We start from the raw sequence: 21,272 nt of genomic DNA, 5'->3' as shown, positions 1-21,272 counted from the left end.
GGCGACAGCACCTAAGGGCACTGGGAACTGTAGCTGTGAGAGGTAAACTATAGTTCCCAAGATTTTTTAAGAGAGAAAATTACTTGTGCTTTAAGTGTATGGGGCCTACTCAGAACAATACTGCAATCCTATAGAACCTCTCCTGGAAGTAATCCCTATTGAACTCAATGATACTCTTTCTCAAGTAGGCAAGCGTAGGATTGTGCTGTAAGGCTACAATCCTTTGCACATTTATCTAAGCCTCGTTGAATTCAGCAGGGTGTACTTCCAAGTACCTGCTTAACTCCTACCTACTTCAATGGGACTTTGCATCTATAGCAAATTTTAAAAGGGATTAAATCCCTTTCTCTCCAGATGTAAAATGTAAAAAACGATGCAAAACTGATCCATTGGAAAATCTACTGCTTACTTTTTTTTTTAATGATTCGGCAAAAAAGCCTGCACAGATAAAAAGATTCCCTCTACCTGCAAGCCAGCAAAACTCATGCACTAAGCTTGGAAAAATAAAGCAGAGAAGTGTGTGTGTGTGTGTACTCTCTTAAGCAAGAATCACCAACAAAACCAAACACCAGTACAACAGTATATTATTGAACACATGTATTAAACTGGCTCATCACTTGAGGTTCTTACTCTGCTTGCTAAGATTTAATTAACAATAGTGCATGCACTTTAAAACTCAGTGCCACAATAAATGTCAGTGTGTATAGCTGCAAACTGCATGTGGGGTGACTTGCCAGAACAACTTCAGTATCACAATAGGGAGTGTTGAATACCCCCCGTTTTTTGGGTGGGGGGATGGGTTGCTTGTAGGTGGTTAACCCCCCCCCCCGCTGGTTCTATCAAATCTGTATATCCACAGAGCTCAGGGCAGCATACTTGCGGATTATCCCATGTTGGGGGCTTGCCCAAGCAGGTGAACTTCCCAAGGCCACCCAGTGACCTTCAAGGAAGAGTAGGGATTATGAGAACCCAGGCTTGCCTAGCAGAGTCTTCTCCAACCTCATGCCCGCCTTCCTGATAGGTTTTTGACAGCAAGCCTCATCAGCCTCCGCCAGTGTGGCCAATGGTCAGGTACAATGGGAGTGGTGGTTCAAAAGATCTGGAGGGCATCTGGTTGGAGAAAGCTTTCTTAGTCCAAATCCAGCAGCCCAAACCACACAGGCTCTCTGATACACAGGGCTAACCAACTATCTGTTGTTCGGCATTGAATGCAGAAGCACTGCGTGCACATGACAGGTTGCTGGATGGGGAATTCTACACAGAGCAGCCTTTTGCTAGGAAATCCATGTGCAAAAGCCTGATTTCTTTTGCACAAAGTCCTTGCTGACTTGGGATATTCATCTGTTCTTGACCAAGTGAGAACGGCATCGTTCCTTGGGAGCAAAGTATTGCGAGTACTTGGAAGACAGAACCCTCAGGATCCTGAGCAAAGCAGAAGGCCCCTCTAACAATAGAACATAAACAGAGCACTTGTAATATTTGAAAACAAGTTATCTGGCATATGGGGAAACCAGTTCTTGAAAAGAGAATTGTTCGAAATCCTGGAAACAAAAAATATTGGGTTGAGGTGAGTGTGGTCTGCTTTAGAATCAAAGTGCCTGGTGACCTAAATAGCTTATATCCAAGTTGAGCATTCTAAGACATCTTTGTTGGTCCTAAGCCAATACTGCAATTGATTTAACAATATGATGCATTTAACTGAAGCTCACGGATTTTATTTTACTGGACCATTAAAGAACACACTGTATGAATATCAAGGAAAAGAAGATAATGTGGAAGTATTACATGGGCATATAATTAAGGAACAACCCAGAGAAGATATACATGTCCCTCCACCCTACCCCGTGATTTACTCCGGGAATCTAACACAGCATTTTATGCTGCATGTGATGAATAAATCTGTATACCTGCTAGTGTGGAGAGAGAGAGAAAGCCTATTTGGCTTTCTTTTATAGAAGCTTTGTAAATCAAGACTGATTTTCAGCATGTATAATTTGTAAGACAGGTCAACATTCAGGGAAGACCATTTTCTGCCTCCCATCATTTCAGATGAGATTTAATCAACAGAAGCTGTGTGTCACACACAGGAAACCAGAATATGCTATTAAAACACATCCTTGGAAACAGAGATCTACGTTGTGATCAGAAAGCATTATGAATGCATGCATTCAGCCATTATTTGTCACACAATCTATTTAACTAAGTTCCCCTTGGTTAATGGAATATGGCACAATAGTTCCAATCTGATATTCGCCAAAAAGCAGACTTCAACTTTATTATAGGCATAATCAGGCAAGACTGGAAAATGAAGGATCTCTTTCCACAGCTACCAGCTAGATATTACAAGCTATTCTAATATGCCAATACTATCTCAGTCTATAATGCAAAGAAAAACAACCACAGCTTTCAAATGATTATTTCCACAATCTTGTTTTTTCATAATTATGCTTTCAAATCAGACAAACATGGTTAAAAAGTAAAAAAAGGAAGACATTCCTACCTTTATGTAGCCCCAAGACACTGAGAGTAAATAGTTTGCTTCGGGCATTTTTGATTTTTTTTAGGGTTACCAATTTAAAACAGAATTTTCCAGTCCTCTGCTGTTATTGAGATAACAGGAGAAAGTATGCTGGATTCTTTTAAATGAATTTTGCTTTTCAGTTTGTTAGTTTTGTTGATCTATTGATTCCCTGCTATTAGGTACACAAGAGAACATCTAACTGGCATTCCAGTTGTGAGATCTTCTGGTTATATAAGAGCCATTTGCAAAATTCCAAAGTGCAGTAAAATTCAAGGACTTGGTTGGAAAGACATATTTCACCAGCTGAAGAGAAATCTGAAGAGCGGAAAGAGATCTGCATATTTCCAGAACACCAGGACTTAATGAATTATGTATGCCAAGATGCTCAGCTGCTGAAAGAGACTTGTTCTATATCAACAGCCTACCAAATAAGAATCTGCAGGGAAGCTACAACCAGTGTCAAGTAATCCCTCCCATTAATCTCAGATAAGAGCCAATCACGTCCCTGCCGAAATATATAAAAGCAGAAGAGAAAGCCATGACATGCGTGTGCTAGTTTCTGATTGGGCAGCATAGGTGAATCTCTTGGGGAAAGGGTAGTTCTCTTCTTTTGCGCTAAATGCCATTTAATAATGGCTTCCCTGCAGCATTACCTCTGTGCAGACATGATTAATTAGCTGAACTTTTGTGTGTGTGTGTGTGTGTTGCATTTACTAGCTCAGTGAGAGGGGCTCATTGCACCCATTCAACGAGGCAGAAGTGACTGCTCAGCTCAGGCTAAATGTCATTGGCTTATTAAGCTCACTGCATTTTTTGTTTTAAAAGCAGCACATTTTCTAGAGCACTTTATTTATTTTTAAACAGCCAAACGTGATGAAAACCCTTGCAAAACTGTTTAGCTAAGTCTCCAGTGCAGCAATTCTACTGCATTTCAATCTGACAGCATCCATATTGCATTGTTAGGTGTGTACACACAGCCTCTGGTCAGCCTGGTAGCTCACATACAGTATGTCCCCCCAAAAGGGGGAAATTAGATAGGAGCACTTAGGAGTATCAACACTGTACTACATTTCAAACCAGGTGCAAGCATTTCGTGAAGCAGTATGAACAAAGAAATCAGAGTCAACAAAAGAGTTGCCGTAGCACTGCAGCTTCCCCTCTTTGCGTCATCACAAACAGAATCAATTTACAGAGGGATGGCCGTTGTCAGTGTGCTGCAGGGAACTCGGCACAGAATCCGGCAACACCTTAAAGACCAACTTCTTCACTGCGTCGTAAGATCTCAGAGACTGCATCTCTCTCCATCAGCTGAACGAAGCATTAACTTCAGTGTTACCAATTTATGAAACCATCCACGAGGGATTTTTATATGTGTGTTACTAATGTCCACTGAAATTAGGCCAAAGAGCAAACGGCAATCTCCATTTGTGATACATCTAGTGAGAATACAATGTGCTGCAAGAGTTATATTTCTTTCAGAAACACGTTTTGCTTAATTAAATTTTAGTATTTAGTACAGTGGTACCTCGGGTTAAGTACTTAATTCGTTCCGGAGGTCCATTCTTAACCTGAAACTGTTCTTAACCTGAGGTACCACTTTAACTAATGGGGCCTCCCGCTGCCGCCGCGCTGCCGGAGCATGATTTCTGTTCTCATCCTGAAGAAAAGTTCTTAACCTGAGGTACTAATTTCTGGGTTAGCAGAGTCTGTAACCAGAAGCATATGTAACCTGAAGCATATTTAACCCGAGGTACCACTGTAGTGAGTTTCTTAGTACATAAATGTGTTGTGGGAGACACCTTCGCATCTACCTTGCTCTCCACCTCGCACCCACAACCCCATCCTGGCACCAATTCTGCTGGGTGCCATTCTTGGCCCTCCATGACCAGCTGCTGCCATTGCCACATGAACTGGCTTCCCTCAGGCAGGCAAGCAAAGGCCCCAAGAAATTTTCAGGTTGAGTCTCTCTCTCTCGTGTGCTCTCTCTCTCCCCTTTGTGTGCCTTCCTTATTAAAGGGGGTGCACCTTTAATTACGCAATTTCGCTTATGCACGTGGGGCCCCAGAACATAACCCCCCCCCATAAGTGTGGGGGCGTTGTCTGTAATTCCACAAAATGAAAATGTTGCCATGCACAATCATAAAGAAAGTTTGCATCTCCCCCAATAAAAATTTCAGTGTGCTGGTTAACACACAATGCCAGACCATGATATACAAGTGAGCCTAGGGTTTATCCCCCCCCATAACCTGTACATGCCCTGATTAAATATTACAGTGGTACCTTGGGTTAAGAACTTTGCTTCAGGATGAGAACAGAAATCGTGCAGCGGTTTAGCTGGGTATGGTTTAGCATTCAAGTGAATCAGCTCTACGTAATCCTGAGCCCCAAAATTTACAACCCACATCTATGTATGCTTGCCGAGAAGTTAGTCCTACTGAATTTAATAGGACTTTTCCACAGGGAATCACAGATTTGTAGAGTTGGAAGGGACCCCGAGGGCAATCTAGACCAACCCCCTGCAATGCAGGAATCTTTTGCCCAACATGGGGCTCGAACTCATCACCCTGAGATCAAGTGTCTCATGCTCTACCAACTCAGCTATCCCCAGCTTTCAAAATGAAAGTTGACTTTAAATTTCAAAAATCAAATGAAATCAAGTCAAGTCTGCTTGGTCCATTTTACCGCTAATCCAGGCATCATATCCTAGCACATGATTTTACACCAAGGTGACATCTGGTTGGGTAGGACCAGCCCCACTCTCTGAAACTGTGCCCTGTACTGCAATCTAAATTCCACATTAGAATTCTCAAAATAGTTCCAGGTACACTATACTTTGGTGCTTTAACAAACCCCCGAAACATGTGAGGTTCAGGATTAAAATAATAAACCAGGGCTATTATCAGTGCAACACTGATGAACTAAACAGAAAAGGCCAGCAAGCAGGGGAAAAAAATAAGGATCTCTTAAGGTGCATTTATGTATAATACAGGGAATAGGATGTTCAGAGACCATCGTCCTAAGGGACTATTCCTTGAACAGAGTAGAGTAACCTAATTCCTGGGTTGCTATCACATTCAAGAGGTTTAAGCAAACCACAGCAACAATAGCCACTTTATATTGTCTGCTGGCCTGACCTACTTGGGTAATTAACCTATTATTTTCACACTGATAACCCAGACCAGGTAATTTAAATAACAGGATTTTTTATTATTTATGTGAGATGTAGTTTTCTATTGAAGAACAACATCTGGATAATGACTGAAGAGTCCTAGTCAAAGTGATTTTGTAGGTTCTGAAGCACTTGCAAAATATGGCAAAAATCTATTAATAGAAGTAACGGTGTGGTAAGTGGATATACTACTGGGGGATGGAACCTATTGTCTGCTTTCAGTCTTAGAGGAGGAATATGACATGTCACTGAGGGTGCCTTGTCTTATTAAAGGAAGCAGCTTCTCCAATTGCCACATTTTCCTTCTGCATGAATTGAAACATTTTGGGGGTGTGAAAGTCAAATAAATTCAGATTCCGATACCCCGCAAAATGCAGGATTGTCATTTACAGGGATCTTGGTCACCATTAGTGATTAGAAATTGCAGAGATGGTGACTCAGAGCCCCTGATTTGCAGCACACTCACAGCAGCATGAACATAGCTCAGTCCTGATTGAACTCTCATCAACTGCAGAACTGAGCCAGCATTTTGGGGACCACAACCCTCCTGAAAAGCTGTCTGCAAAGAATTTGAATTTCTTGTCCTAATCAAGAGCCAGTGAATTAAGAGAAGGGCTCAACCACCAGGCAGTATGTGCTCTGCTGCACTTGTGGAATTTATTTACCTTCCTTTGTGTAAAGACCAGGTCCTTGATCACACAGACATAGCATATGTGCAAAATTCTTTATGCAAGCAGGCACTTTCCAGACGTTAGGTTAGAATAAGACTCAGTTGTTCCCTGCGCACATTTCTCCCGCTGTAGTGATAGGAAAGGGGGCAGAAGTGGATAGCTGATTTTGCTAATACAGTGGACGCTCGGGTTGCGAACGTGATCCATGTGGGATGCACATTCACAACCTGCAGCGTTCACAACCTGCGTGTCCGCACACGCAGGTTGCGATTCGGCACTTCTGCGCATGCGTAAAGTGCAATTTAGTGCATCTGTGCAACCACTGAAACCCGGAAGTAACCCGTTCCGGTATTTCCGGGTTTCGGCGGTCCGCAACCCGAAAAATGCAACCTGAAGCGGCTGTAACCCAAGGTAGGACTGTAGAGACAGAATTACATAGTATGCAGAGGAAAACTGAAATGAGCAGCTAGAGGTGCGCAGCTTTAATCTCCTCAGAAATGCTTTTCTGCGACTCTGACCTAGACAGCATTTAGAGTGAAAGAAAACAATCCCAAGAGTACATTTATATTAAAAAAATGAATTGGTTTTAGCTGAAGGAGGGGCTCAATCAGTGATTTAATTACACCAGCACCAACGCTCTGGATGCACAAGGGTCATGTTGAAATTTACGTGTTACAAAGATTTTTTCAGCTGATGTATCTTAACCATGTCTTGCACAATCCATTTGTAAACTTGGCAGCACCCTTACAATGTCAACTTGTGCACCCTTACGACAGGGTGGCAATGAATGAAGGCTGAATCTGTTGGATAGTGAAGACCAGAGAAACTGTTTGAATTAGGTTCTAAAATTCAATGTTTCAATTTATTTTTAGATCCATCTGAAGCCTAAACTGAAAGAAGCAAGAAAGCTAAAAATAGGATGGTCTGATCTACTAGATTTTGTGACAGAATTAAACTTGTAACAATTACTTTTACAATATACTGTATAAAGTTTTGGCATTTGTGCACACTACACAGTTCTGTTCAATTCTGTTTGCATATACTGCCCTCTACTGATAATAAACAGTATCTTAAAGCAGCTATTTTGTTTTTTCTAAGTGTTGTTGTACTGCAGACTGACTACCTAGCAAAGTTTGCTCAGTCACTGCAGTCAACTACAGCTTGTACGTCTGCAGCTGTGAATAAGGATGTAAAAGTTTTGAAAACTAAGGTACAATTATTACTGCATTCCAAACATTAATAGGTAGAGTAAAATATTTCTGTTGACAATATTCTTGGGTTTGTGTGTTTATATACAGCATACGTATGTATACAGCAGTTTGTAGAGAAGTTGGAAATTGGAAATGACTTTTACTCAATTGTACCAGCTAAAGCCTTCACCCGTCTGGTGCCCCCCAGATGTGGCTGGACCACAACTAATCCAACAACATCTGGAAGGTGCCAGGTTACTCTACTAAGGGACAGGCTCAGGCCTTCAAAGTGTGGCTTTGCATGACTTCTTAAATGTTACCAAACTGGGGAAATAAATTTACCCATATGTAAAGGAAGAGTGGCTCATCATTTCTTCGAAGAGTTCTCTGGTTTAAATCCAGTTTAAAGAACAATAGGCAGGTTACCTCATCCCAATCTCCCCCACTATGTTGAGGAGTATTGTATTTATGTTTAAATTATAGCCATTATTTATAAATTTATTCATTCTGGACAATGTGTACACCTACCTATCAACAACCTATACAGGAGCTGTTCATATCATCACCCTAAGCAGTGCTAAGAATATTTATCTCATGAAGCTATGCCTAACTTATTTATATCACAATCAGCACTTCATTTTTGTTCTGCTACACGACTGGGCCAATGGGATATGTAATTGACACTGCCATTAACTGCACAGCTCCTTTGCACTGTATTTGTATTTTGTACTGTTATAAAAACAAGTTACTAAAAAAATTAAGATTGGGCGAATCGTTGTCAAAGTTGCCTCCAATCCTGCCTGTCTTTCATGAAGGCTGGCTTGGAATTCCACTGTGAGAGGGACAAAAGAACTGGAAATGTGTGTCAGGTGTGGAGGCAGGAAGAAAAAAAATCTGTATTGTTGGACACAGAGCCACATTTCAGCACCACACGTATGCAAAGTGTTGGGAAGGATGGTGCAGAGGATTTTTTTTTTGCAAAGCAGAGAGCGCTTATTTATTTTAAAAACTTCTATCCAGACTTTCCACTTATACGTGGGTTACAGTAATAAAAAAAAGTAACAATAAATTACAACAAAACGTTTAATCAAGCAAGGCTCGAACCAGCAAAATGCATTTAGTATGTTCACTTGACGGCATTTCTAACACAGCTATCCTGTTTCAGGCTAAGATTTCAAAACAAGGCCAGAAAGGCGAAACTACAAATGGCACCACCAGAGGGCCACACTCCACAACACTATCCTTGTCTGCCTACTGCTTTCGGGGTGAGTTTTGTAAGGCTTATGGGCTGCACAACACTTGCCAGGATGAAGTTATTACACAGTGAGTGAGTGAGAAGTGTGTGCGTGTGTGAGAGAGATAGAGAGAGATTATGTTTCGGGTTTATTGCCTATAAATGTTCTTTTAATCTTAATCAAGTCAGCTTCTGACAACAAATGCGCTTTTCGCTGCAGAGCAACCAGGCTCATTTAGGTTTGAGATTGTAAGCAGCAATAGAAATACTGAGACTCTGTTTAGAGCACAATAAGAAAAAACTAATTGCACAGAAAATATTACACAGTGAAAGGATGAGGCCCAATATGTGCTTTTCTGCTTCTTTATGGTAAAGGAAGTGGTGATAAATACTAGGCAATGCCCTGCCTCCAAAGAACCCAAACTCCCACCAGCCCCAGCTAAAATGCTCAAGCCTGGAAAAATCGTTGTTATCGCCTGTGTGGGGCCTGAGTTTGGATGCAATGCTAAGCCCAACAGTAGCTTCGCCCCAGGATGTGCAGAAGCAGGTCCAGGAGGGAAGCACATTAGTTGCTGTCTTTGCTCCAGAACCTGTATGCAGTCACACCTTGGTTCTCGAACTTAATCCATTCCAGAAGTCGGTTCGACTCCCAAAACTGTTTGAAAACCAAGGCATGGCTTCCGATTGGCTGCATGAGCTTCCTGCACTCAAGTGGAGGTCAGACGTTCAGGTTCCGCAAAAACCGGAACACATACTTCTGGGTTTTCGGCATTCGGGAGCCAATTTGTTCATCAACTAAGCTGTTTGAGAACCAAGGTATGACTGTGTGTTTGCTCATTCATGCAAAGCCATAGTTTGGCTTCGTATGCTACATCTGAACTGCATCAATGCCTCTCATTAAAAGAAGCGAGAAAGATTAAAAAAATTGGGAAATGATATACAATGAATTGAAGAAAATGTTCCATTTAACAATTATTTAAAAACCCGAGGCATTTTTGTTGGGGATTGTAGGGAAAGACCTGCCAAAAAATCAAATCTGAAAAACATCTTCATGTATGCGACAACGGCCGCGAGAGTTCTGGTAGTGCAAGGATGGAAGACTGAAGAAACCCCAACTAAAGAATTATGGCAAGAAAAATTGACGGACTATGCAGAACTGGCAAAATTGACATATAAGCTACAGGAAAAGGATAACTGTGACTTTAAGGATGAATGGGAACCCTTTACAAAGTATCTGAAGACACAACAAAGCGAACTGGACTCCTTGGCAGGTTTTGAATAAACATTCACAAACTTTTTATTGATAATAATCTGCTAAATAGTTTGAGGATCTATACAAATTTGTAACAGCAGTCTCAGAGAAACCAAAGACTGGAACTGAGGGAAGTCGGGGGGTGGGGGTGGGTGGGTTTTGTGGGGGAGGGAGGAAAAATGGGGGGGGGATATGTTTTTGGATAATATGTCTTGTTTTAATTTTGAATAAAAAGACTATTAAAAAGAAGAAGCAAGAAATAAATAAAAGGCAGCTACACTTCTTATTTTTCTAACAGAATCCGTTTCATCCAGCCTCTTTCAGAGGTGTGTCCCCCCCCCCATAAGTAGCTTTTATCAATGAGCTGATGCGTCACAGTTAGGAAAAGATACTGCCGGTCGCCACAAAAATTCAGATATCGGTGAAGCATCATGCAAGCATGCTTTTATCAGAGGAAGTGAAATGAACATGGGCAAAGCTGACACATCGGATAAAGCCAGCAAGCTAAAAACGCAGGAAACCAGAAATGTGAGGAACAACTTCCTAAGGCGAGGGGAGGGGGCATTTAGGGTCAAGACTGCGAAGTGCTGATGATGTTTGTCCCAAAGCAGCGTGTAGGAGCATGTGAACAGAAACAGATGATGAAGTAGCCTGTGTGGAATTGAGTGATGGCAGACCTTGACGGGAGAAGGCCAGCACCCTCAAGAGAGATTTGCAACCCACGTAGAACGATAAAACAGCAGTACCAGTCGAAAAGCAAGGGAAGGAATGAGGTGCAAGTAAACACCAAAGTCCAATTACTTGGGAATATTTAAAAATATCTCAGTGACAACGAAAACTAATAGGTGAATATTTAGGAAACATTTGTTCTTCTCACCTGCTATGGGTAGCAGTGAAGTTATCACTGTTCTAACTAAACCACAGTTCTTTGTGTACTTGGATGCATAAAAGCTTATATCCCAAACAGCAAAAGATCCAGCAAAAGTTCCACCCATTTCAATGGGTGACACAAGAGTATGTGCTTCTTTACTAACCCCTCTATTTTGGTTATATTGTGCCCCCAAATTCTTAAATGTCTGAGGAAATCAGGAGTTTTCATCCTGCCATATCAAATCAAACCTTGACACGGGCCCATAACCCAACACACAGTCATAAATGGAATCATTGTAGAGATGGAAGGAACTTTGAAGAACATTTTGTGCAACACCCTGCAATCCAGGAATATGCAGCTGTCCCAGACGGGGATCAAACCTGCAACCTTGGCATTATCAGCACCATGCTCTAACCAACTGAGCTATCCAGGCGTACACATCTTTCTAGAAATACTAGCATAGCCTTGCGCATGGTGGAAAGGAATATGATAATCGAAAAGTTAGCTGCCGGTTTCCATTTTATGTTATGTTTATGTTGCGTTATGTTGCTCATCAAAGAGCAAACAAATTACGCAAAAGCAAGCTGGTCGGCTAGTTTTCTATCCAAGTCTTGGCTCACAGGGAGATCTGCAGGAAGCCCTGAAACCACTGTTCAAGGCTCCAATGACCCATGCAGTTTGTAGAGCAAGGACCAAGTTCAGGAACTTAACTGAACTTAGATGGAGAGGTCAGAGGGAGGATATACCCAGAGACAAGACATAACTAAGTGCAATCCTAGGCATGTTTTCTCTACTGTAAGCACCAGCGTTCAATACTCCCAGGTAAGTGTGAGCAAGACTGCAGCTTAAATACCACTGAATGTAATGAGCTTACCTCTGGGTGAGCATGCATTGAAATTGCCTTTCATATATATATATATATATATATATATATATATATATATATATATATATATATGAAAGGCATATATATAGAGAGAGAGAGAGAGAGAGAGAAATGGCACAAAGTTGAATCTTGTGATTTCACCTGAAAACATTTTATAATGGACAATTAGGAAATGATTGAAAGCGCTTATGAGCAGTTTGAATACATCTTAGTCTTTGTCTAAACATGGCCTCTCTTAAACGAACACAAAGAGACAAACAAAAATGTCGCTTTCTGGGAGACTACAGCATTCCTGACAGAACCATTAGCAGGGACTGCTGCAGGTGAACTGCTCAGATATGTTCAAATATCAGTTCAACACAAAAACACCTTTTGTTTCATTTGCTCTTATGCCAGAGCTCGTTTCAGAAAGCTTTATGGGGCAAACCAGAGGAGTAGAGTATGGAGAAGAGATTAAAAAGAAGTAAAGTTGATATTCTCTCTCCAGTTCTTACTCCTGAGCCCGAAGCACAATCACACGGCTACTGCTGAGTCTGAGGACAGTGAAACGTGATTGTGGTGTTGGCATTCTGAGTTAGATGCTGGAATTGAATGGGATAGCACTGTTCAGACTCCTCTGGCCGAACCACTAAGAGTCTCCCATTATATTGCTCTCTCCATTTCCTATGTTCAGAGGTTGGTGTCACTGTCTTAAGTAGCTAAAACAGCATCACCCATGTACATGGCGGGGATATCAGTAGGTTCAGGGAAACACTAAGCTTTGCAGACATTCTAAAATCTTAAGGGTAGGTGGGGTGGGGTGGGAGCCACAAACAGCCCAATGAATCCTGGTTGGACTGAAAACCAGGAGGGGGCAGAACAGAAAATACAAACTTTTCACACTGCAAAAATTTAGTTGCAGGTCTCTCTATATTTTTTCTACAAAAGACGTTTCCTTGAAGCAGGCAGTTGCACAAGTGGGAAGTATCACAGCAGAGCTTTCTAGCACGGTTTAAACAGAACAGCTGGAAGAAGCCCAGCAGTAAGTGCAAAATTACAGGGCTTTGCACGGATTGTTTCTTATTTACAAGCACACACCTGAGATCCGTGTGGAGTCTGGGAAAATGGTTGTTTCTGAGATGAACACCTCAGCAATACCACAGACAAGGCAAACTCTTCCCTGTCTCCCTACCCCCCCCCAAAAAAAAAACAGCAACTAAGGAAGAGAGACGTGGGTAGGAGCTGTGTAATTCTTCTTTCTTCTCCTACCTGCTTCTAAGATTTATCCCCAAGGGAGGATAATTCTTTGAGAATTCTGAAGGGCAAATGGGGCATAAGTTGAAACAGAAGTTCTCCTTGCCTTGGACAAAAGCCAGAGGAAAGTCCTCCTGGCACAATCCTCAGTACAAGTGGTTGCAGCTCAAGAGCACGGACAACGCTCTTGTGGAAATTCCATTCATATCAGTGATATCTGCGCCGAAGAAGGTATTGCAGGAATGTGTCCTGCAATGATATGCCATTTATGTGGGTTTCTCAAAAGCAATCCATGCCAAACGAATCCCTTTTTCCTTTTGATAAGAGTTGCAAGCCTGGTGGATCAGGGGAATGCTGCGGACATAGAGTATCTTGATTATAGTAAGGCTTCTGACAAAGCCCCCCATGATATTCTTGCGAGGAAGCTGCTAAAATGTGGGCTGAATGAAGTAACTGTTAGATGGGTTTGTAGCTGGTTGACTGACCAAACCAAAGAGTACTCATTAATGGTTCCTCATCATTCTGGAAAAAGTGGCAAGTGGGGTGCTACAGGGTTTGGTCCTGGGCCAGTTGTTGTTCAAAGTCTTGGACGACTTGGATGAAGGAATTGAGGGAACGCTCATCAAATTTGCAAACGACACCAAACTGGGATGGGTAGCTAATGATGCAGAAGACTGAACTAGGATTCAAGATGACCTTAACAGACTGGAGAACTGGTTTCAAACTAACAATTCAATAGGGACAAATGTGAGGTTCTACACTTAGGCAGAGTGGGACCCGGGTGGCGCTGTGGGTAAAACCTCAGTGCCTAGGACTTGCCGATCGCATGGTCGGCGGTTCGAATCCCCGCGGCGGGGTGAGCTCCTGTCGTTCGGTCCCAGCTCCTGCCCACCTAGCAGTTCGAAAGCACCCTTAAGTGCAAGTAGATAAATAGGTACCGCTTTATAGCGGAAAGGTAAACGGCGTTTCTGTGTGCTGCTCTGGTGCCGGTTCGCCGGAGCAGCTTTGTCACGCTGGCCACGTGACCCGGAAGTGTCTGTGGACAGTGTTGGCTCCTGGCCTCTAGAGTGAGATGAGCGCACAACCCTGGAGTCTGTCAAGACTGGCCCGTACGGGCAGGGGTACCTTTACCTTTACACTTAGGCAGAAAGAACCAGCTGCACAAATTCAAGATTTTTTTTTGGGGGGGGGGCACCTGACTTGGCAGTAGTAGTATATGTGAAAAGGATCTAGGGGTCTTAATAGACCACATACTTAACAGAAGTAAACTGTGTGAAGAAGCTGCAAAAAATGCTAATGAGATTCTAGGCTGTATCACTAGGATTCTAGTGTCCAGATCAAGGTAAGTAACAGCACTGCTCTATTCTGCCTTGGTCAGACCACACCTGGTGTACCGTGTCCCAATTCTGGGCACCAAAATTTAAGGAGGATATTGATAAGCTGGAACGTGTACAGAGGAGGACAACCAATACAATCAAGGGTCTGGAAACCAAGCCTTATGAGGAATGGTTGAGGGAGCTGGGTATGTTTAGCCTGGATAAGAGGAGACTGTGAGGAGATATGATAGTCGTCTTCAAATATCTAAAGGGCTGTCACATGGAAGATGGAACAAACTTGTTTTCTGCTGCTCAAGAGGGTGGGATTTGAACTAATGGCTTCAAATTACAAGAAATACATTCTGACTAAACAAAGAAAAACTTTCTGATGGTAAGAGCTGTTTGAAAGTGTAACATAGTCCCTCGGGAGGGTGTGAACTCTCCTTCATTGGAGGTTTTTAAGCAGAGGCTAGATGACCATCTTTGGTTGCGATTCCTGCATTGCAATGGGCAGGGTCATCTCTACAATTCTATGTCTCCAAAAATCAGCTTGAAATAGAAGGAAGACTGGTCAACTGATCCTTTCGATACTAATAGTTAAAGTTCTCTTCTAGGTCTTCATAGGTACAATTTATTTCCTTATTACATTTCCAACACATGTTCCTTCCATCACGGAGTGCAAAGAAACACGCACAGGGTTCCTCCTGTCTAAGCACCAACCAGCCCAAGCTTCTGCTTAGCTTCAGCAAGGTTGCTGCATCATGTATCTTCAAGGCCATGCCTCAGGCCCAAATATTGCTCATGAGCCCTTTCCTGGTTTCCTATGAACGTTACTCGTTTAGCTGGCCATAAATGAGACAAAGAAACTAAAATGCATGTTAAGCCCAAACACAAAATGTTTCTGCGCAGAAGGGAATTTAAAATAAAAGCTTGGAGAGGAGGATTTCTCTCTCTCTCTCTCTCTCTCTCCCACCCCCTTCCTGTCCCCAGCTGCCTGCCACCTTACCCCTTCACTCTGAAGAAGTATTCCTGCTAAATTCTTTGTGTGTCACTTAAAAAAAGAAAAAAGGAAAGAGCCACCACTCCGAGGAGTGCTAGGTAACCGAGCTAACACAAAAACAAACAAGCCCAGTAGGGCCCCAGCATGTACATGCCAGAGCAAGAGCCTATAAATCACCCTGACTAGATAGCAGAATTTCAAAGGCACATTGCAAGCTGCTCCACACAGACTTGTTGACTCAAGCTTCAGTTGCTGTTGAAGCACTGCTATCACCCCCCCCCCTCCTGAAAAGGGTAGCAGGGCAATATTACTATTTCAGCAGAGAATTGATTCAGCGCTCACTTAGCCCAGAAGATTTGTTCTGCTTCGGAAGCAGATATTTTATATTTTCTCAATATAAAAAGGCTTGCAATATAAGATTCCTGCACTGCAGGGGGTTGGACTAGATGACCCTCGTGGTCCCTTCCAACTCTTCAATTCTGTGTTATTCAAAGCTCCCAAACTGATTAAAGCTGTTTGTGTGCCATCTACACATACAGAGAGTGATCCAAATGTAAATGTGTTCCTTTACACAGGAAAAGTCAACAGCTCTGTTTCTATAACCTAACGAATAATTCTGTTTCCTAGAAAAGATGTCTTTTATAAAACCCACCATTAGGTTTTGGAGCAAGAATTTATCGTTACGCATGTGTAGTTTTTTGTTAGCCTTTGTGTCAGGAAGCCGCTGATGTTAACATGGAGCTAAATTCCTGCTTGTCTTTGAACAAAACCTTGTTCACTCATACTGGACAGAAGTGGGTAACACTGCCACAGGCTTCCTTTGCAGACAATTCATTGGCCATTGATGTGCACAGCTCCTTGGGATTCACAGCCAAAATGATAGGCAATGGGTCTATGTAAATGGAATGCTCTTTTTCAGGGACTAGGCAAGTCTTTGTAAGAAATTTTGTTTGGGGCTGATAGGGTTGGGTAGCACTTTAAGGTAAATACTGTAATTCATATTTTGTTTTTCTTTCGTCATGGAACTTAAGGCAGCATACATTAGGTCTCCAAGTAGCCTTCCACCTAGACCTTTCCCCTTGCCAGACTCAGATCTGCTTAAGGCTCAGCTAGGTGGCGGCATCATGTGCCTTCAGACCAGAAAGGCTTGAGAGCTACCATTTGATGGCGAGTGTTTTGTTGGCCACCAAATAATTGGATCTGACACAGGGAACTTGGCTTGCTGGCCACTGCTTAAAGACAAGGGGCTACGGTTTCAGGTAGAGGATAGGACAGAGCTGAGAGACAGTACAAGTACCCAAGTCCACCAAGCAGGTTAATGGCAGAAGTGCAATTAAAATCAGTGTCTTCCAGATTCACAACAAAATTACACAGAGATGCCTCAATCGAGTTTGAAGTACTCACAGCTAAGTGCATAGAGAGAATTGCAGCCTTAGCCACTAAGTTAAACCAACTCTCTATTTTGTGACATGATATTTGCCGAAATTTTAACATGGGAGGGAAAAAAATCAAATCGATTAAAACACACCCAACACTCTGTGCCTTTTTCCATTACTGAACTTTCTATCTCTGTTTAAAATACAACCCTAAATGTGACAGGCTGTTGTGGCAGAAAAAACAATGAAGTCTCCTGGCACTTTAAAGGTTAATAGATGCATTGTGGCCGAAGCATTTCTGGGCCTCAAGCCATTTGTCATATTTATGCCACACACACTTTTTTTTCTGGGGCAGGCGGAAGGGACACAAGGCCAGGAAATGCAGGAGAACCAACAGGCCTAGGACATTTTTAAGTGAAGTTCAAATGCAGTACGGCCATTCACAAGCAGCAGTAAGTAGCTTAATACAACAGCCCTACCTTTGCTATGCTAATTTTGTATCCATAAACTCACTTAATAACCAAATGAATAAAGTCAAATGCCCTGATAAATTCTATTTCTCAATGGAGTATTCCTTTGAAGTTTTTGTTGTTGAAGTGTGGCGACTTTCGAGTCAGCAGGACATGTCCTGGGAGGCTGAAAATGTTCCAGCTCTGGATTCTGAACATTGCCTCTGTTGGTGTTTTTTTGAAGTCAGATTTGGGCCCATTTATTCTTTTACATCACAAATGACCCTGTTATCCTATGCAGACATCAAAAGAGGAAATGTTGGCAGGTGATAAGAGTGTGCAAATGAGCCTGCAGTACTATAATGGCAGAAGAGAAATGCAGTATGTTGACACTTACTGTTCCCCACTGAACTCCTCCATTATTATCAAAGATATACAGTGCATCCTGGACAATGCGCCTCCATTCACAATCTGCCCTTACTTACTCACTGTCCTCTAACCTGAAGGACTACCCACCAGTACAAAGAACTGTCAAATTTAGGCAGGAATCCTGGTTCTACACCAAACTTAGATGCACCGTTCTCTCTAGAGTCATTCAGGATACTTTACCACAGGACCTAAGTCATACCATCAAAGGCTTGTAGATCTATCGATCTTCCAGTGTCATACATGACATCACTTGCTGTCTGACTGGGAAAAAATGGTGAGTGAAAAGAACAGGTGGGCACAAATTTAATATTTAAAAAAATGGCAATGTTCAAAAACTAGGGCAAGAACATACCAGTCTCCCAGGTTGCAGCTGTCCTGAAAGTCACCATTTTGCAATACAGAAATGCCAGAGATAAGAGTCTAGTGTGGAACTGCAGAAATGGGAGACTTCTTAGGTCTTCACGGAGCCTATGGGTTCTTTCCCTGCTACAGGCATTAAATTAGCTACCCAAAACTACAACAGCTGTGTTATCACCAAAAGCGAGAATAGTGCTTATCTACCATAAGTTTGAGCTTTGCCCAGAAATGTCCCAGACCTACTGACTCTCTTGCATTCCATGATCAGCGTTCAAAACTCCCATTGTTCTAGGCGCATTTTGCGACAGGGAATTTCATTAACATGAGCAGTTTCTGAGCTCTGGGTGCAGTACTGCACCTAAGATTTCAGAGCTCCTAGCTCTCATATCTCAGTTTCTAACACCGTTCATGACCCTTGGGCTTACATTTGTTTCCCTCTCTGTATATCACCAAAGATATGCACATATATCTGTAAAATGAACACACTACGTATCTGACAATATGGGCTCTGAACAACTTAAGATGTACACAACAATAAATCCGTTGGTCCTTAAAGCTTTACAATTCTTTGTCCTGAACATGCTATACCAGCCTTTGCTAATCCCCCAGATGTTAGCCCCCAGATGTTAGCCCCCACGAGTACCATCATGACTGTCCTGGTCATGGATGGTAGGACCTGTAATCCAAAGCAACCATCAGCAGCTTCAAATTTCCTACCTTTTCCCTCAGTTTCCCTGACCCATAAGATTGGACTCTGGTGTACGTGTATAAATCCACTGAATAGCTTTATATGCTTTTATGTTTTGATACCATTGTATTGATTTTAGGATGCATTTTTGCTTGGGTCAATGGATATTGTTTTCATTCTGTACACTGCTTAGAGATTTTGAAAATACCAAGCATTTTAGACCTTTTTTTAAACAAACAAATGCATAAAAAACATCTCCATGTAACCTTTTATTATCTCCAAAATCTGCAGTTCAGAGGAAAATGAAACTTATATGTTGGGTGGGGAAAGGGGTGTCCACACTTCCATTAGGTATATATTTGGCCAGAACCCATCATTCTCGGGCTTCAGACACACTATAATTTTAAAGCACATGGGGGGGAGGTTGTCTTCAAATGTGCTTTAAAAGTATGTAGTGTACACAGCCTCTTTGTCTTCTGTTGAATGCAAAATATAGAGCCACATAGGATCTGTTCTATTACAGCCAGATCTTAAAGTCATTTAAATAGTAGGTGATCTAGAAAGGTTTTCATATATATATATATATGTGTGTGTGTGTGTGTGTGTGTGTGTGTGTGTATGTATTCAGGGCTTCCCCCTGCAGCAGCTCATAGCTTTATGGGTGGGGGAATAAGATGGACGAAATCACCACTACTCAAAAATATACCAATACTGGCTTGATAAAGATGTAAAAAGAGTAGATGAATGCTCAGCCCAAACTCATTTCAATGACTAAGAACATGGTCCTCATTGGCAAGAACTAAGTCATAATTGAATCCAAACAATGAGTCATGATAAAATGAGTTGTATGGTGTAGGTGGGTGGGAGAATCAAACAAAAACCAGGAGGTTCAACTGGTTTCCTTCTTCGGAAGGACAATTCTAGATTAAAACATTGGACTGAACAGATATTTGATTGAGACAATATATCACAGTATTACCTAAACAACAGACACCTGTTGTCCAGGGCAAATTCCTCTAGCTCCATCAATATAAGAGCTCATGTTGGATACGGCTACATCTGCATACATTCAGCACTGGAGAAAGATGGAAGGAGCCCTGTTGTTTGCTATGAGTATTTGCATCCCATGGAAAAAGAATCATGATAAAACGTCCCAAAGTTCCAAATGAGGCTCTACAACCAAATTACTGATAGCTGGCAGGATCTGCAAAACTCTCAGAAACGTGCAAGTATTAACTGTGGCAGTAAGGTTTCAAGTACAAGCTGAAAATAAACCACAGAAACGAACATTCATGAAACATCCTCCTTTTCTTCTTGCCTAGTGGCTGTTTGACCACTCCACAGTAGATGAATCTGGAGCAGGCTAATATTTTAACACAGGACTAATTCTTCCACAACCAGAGTGTTCCACCTCCTCCATCCAATCTGCTGGAGTACTGAGAGCGAAGGATAGCTGCATTTCAGTTTTCAGTACCAAAGAGGATATCAACCAGCAAGTCCTCCGACTGTAGTATCGCTTTTTACCAGCACTTGAACTGCTGAACCCTAGCCACTTGTGAACTACAATTCTGTCTAAAGGAAGTGAAACGATCATGGGTGTTTTCCTGTGACAGGTGGTCCTTGTGTACAGCCACCTACCATTGCATGAGAACCTCACTGGACTGAGAGAATACTAGCATAGTGTTCGCGACAGCTGTGTTATCGCCGGAGGAAAGAATCTTCATTTGGAAAGGTCCTCAAAGACAGATTTCAGTCTCAGACTGCAAATCTCTTCTTCTTCCCTTTCTCCCTTCCTCCTTTCTCCCTTGCCTGGCCTGAAAGTCAGCACAGGTCTGGAGTTCCAACCTTGGAAACATTTCTCCCAACTTTTCAATTCCTTTTCTAGCTGGGAATTTCCACTCTTACTGCGTTTGCCGCCATCTAATGCCACCTGCTTTGCTGCAGGCAATTCTGCTTTTGCAATACTGTTTTCGAGCCCTTCATGTTTGGTCCCAATTTAATTTAATAACAAAAAACCCCAAAACTCCAGACGCTTTAAGTTGTTCCTGAAACTATCCTTCTTTCCACTTCACCTACAGGGCAATGAAAGAGAAGTGTCGTAATTCTGGAATTTTCAACAGAAAGTGCCACTGATTCTACACGAGGGAACGGATGCAAAATCTTGCTACTGTTCTATGCCATTCAGAAGAAGTGGCAATAAAGCTTGGAAGAATATGGCCAACAAAGCAAGACACACCCACAATTGCAAGAAGTGGTTTGCTTGAGGAAAGCACTGACAACCCACCACCACTTACCCCCAAATTGGGATTTGTTGAACCCTTGCCTCTGTACTATGCAAAAAGCAGAACAAAATCTCTTCCCTATAAAAGCAAGCCCAAAGCAAAACCACAAAACCCACTGGTGGACAAAAACAGAATAGAGACTATGCAACTAGACTGTTTTCTGCTTTATAGGGAAAATACAGAATCCTTGCTACTCTGTTAGAAAAGAAGATACTCCTGTGTCCAGGGGCTAATATCAAACACTTGAAGGGGGGAGAAAAAGGTTTGGCTTACAACAGTTACCGTAATAGTTCATTCTGCTCCTGGAGTGAAGACCCTACTCTTTTCTCAGTACATTCATATATGGCT

The 21,272-nt window shown here is 42.1% G+C and overlaps 1 protein-coding gene across 12 annotated transcripts in view; it reads right to left on the bottom strand.

Annotated features, from left to right (window-relative positions):
* PDE4D (phosphodiesterase 4D) overlaps positions 1-21,272 on the bottom strand; it is a gene marked incomplete at its 3' end in the record, with an annotated part of 612,406 nt that overhangs the window by 21,658 nt on the left and 569,476 nt on the right. The window contains exon 1 of one of the 12 annotated variants that reach the window (XM_083403903.1): positions 2,501-2,914. The exons of the other annotated variants lie outside the window; for them this stretch is intronic. Coding sequence (XP_083260029.1) covers positions 2,501-2,548 — 48 coding nt within the window. The 5' untranslated portion in view covers positions 2,549-2,914. Of the gene's footprint in view, positions 1-2,500; positions 2,915-21,272 lie in introns of those variants that run through there. 12 annotated transcript variants of the gene reach the window in all.

The sequence above is a fragment of the Podarcis tiliguerta genome (assembly GCF_965153285.1).
Source record: "Podarcis tiliguerta genome assembly, chromosome: 11".
Lineage (NCBI taxonomy): Eukaryota > Metazoa > Chordata > Lepidosauria > Squamata > Lacertidae > Podarcis > Podarcis tiliguerta.
Note: the sequence above shows the minus strand (reverse complement) of the source record. Positions and strands in the feature narration are given on the sequence as shown.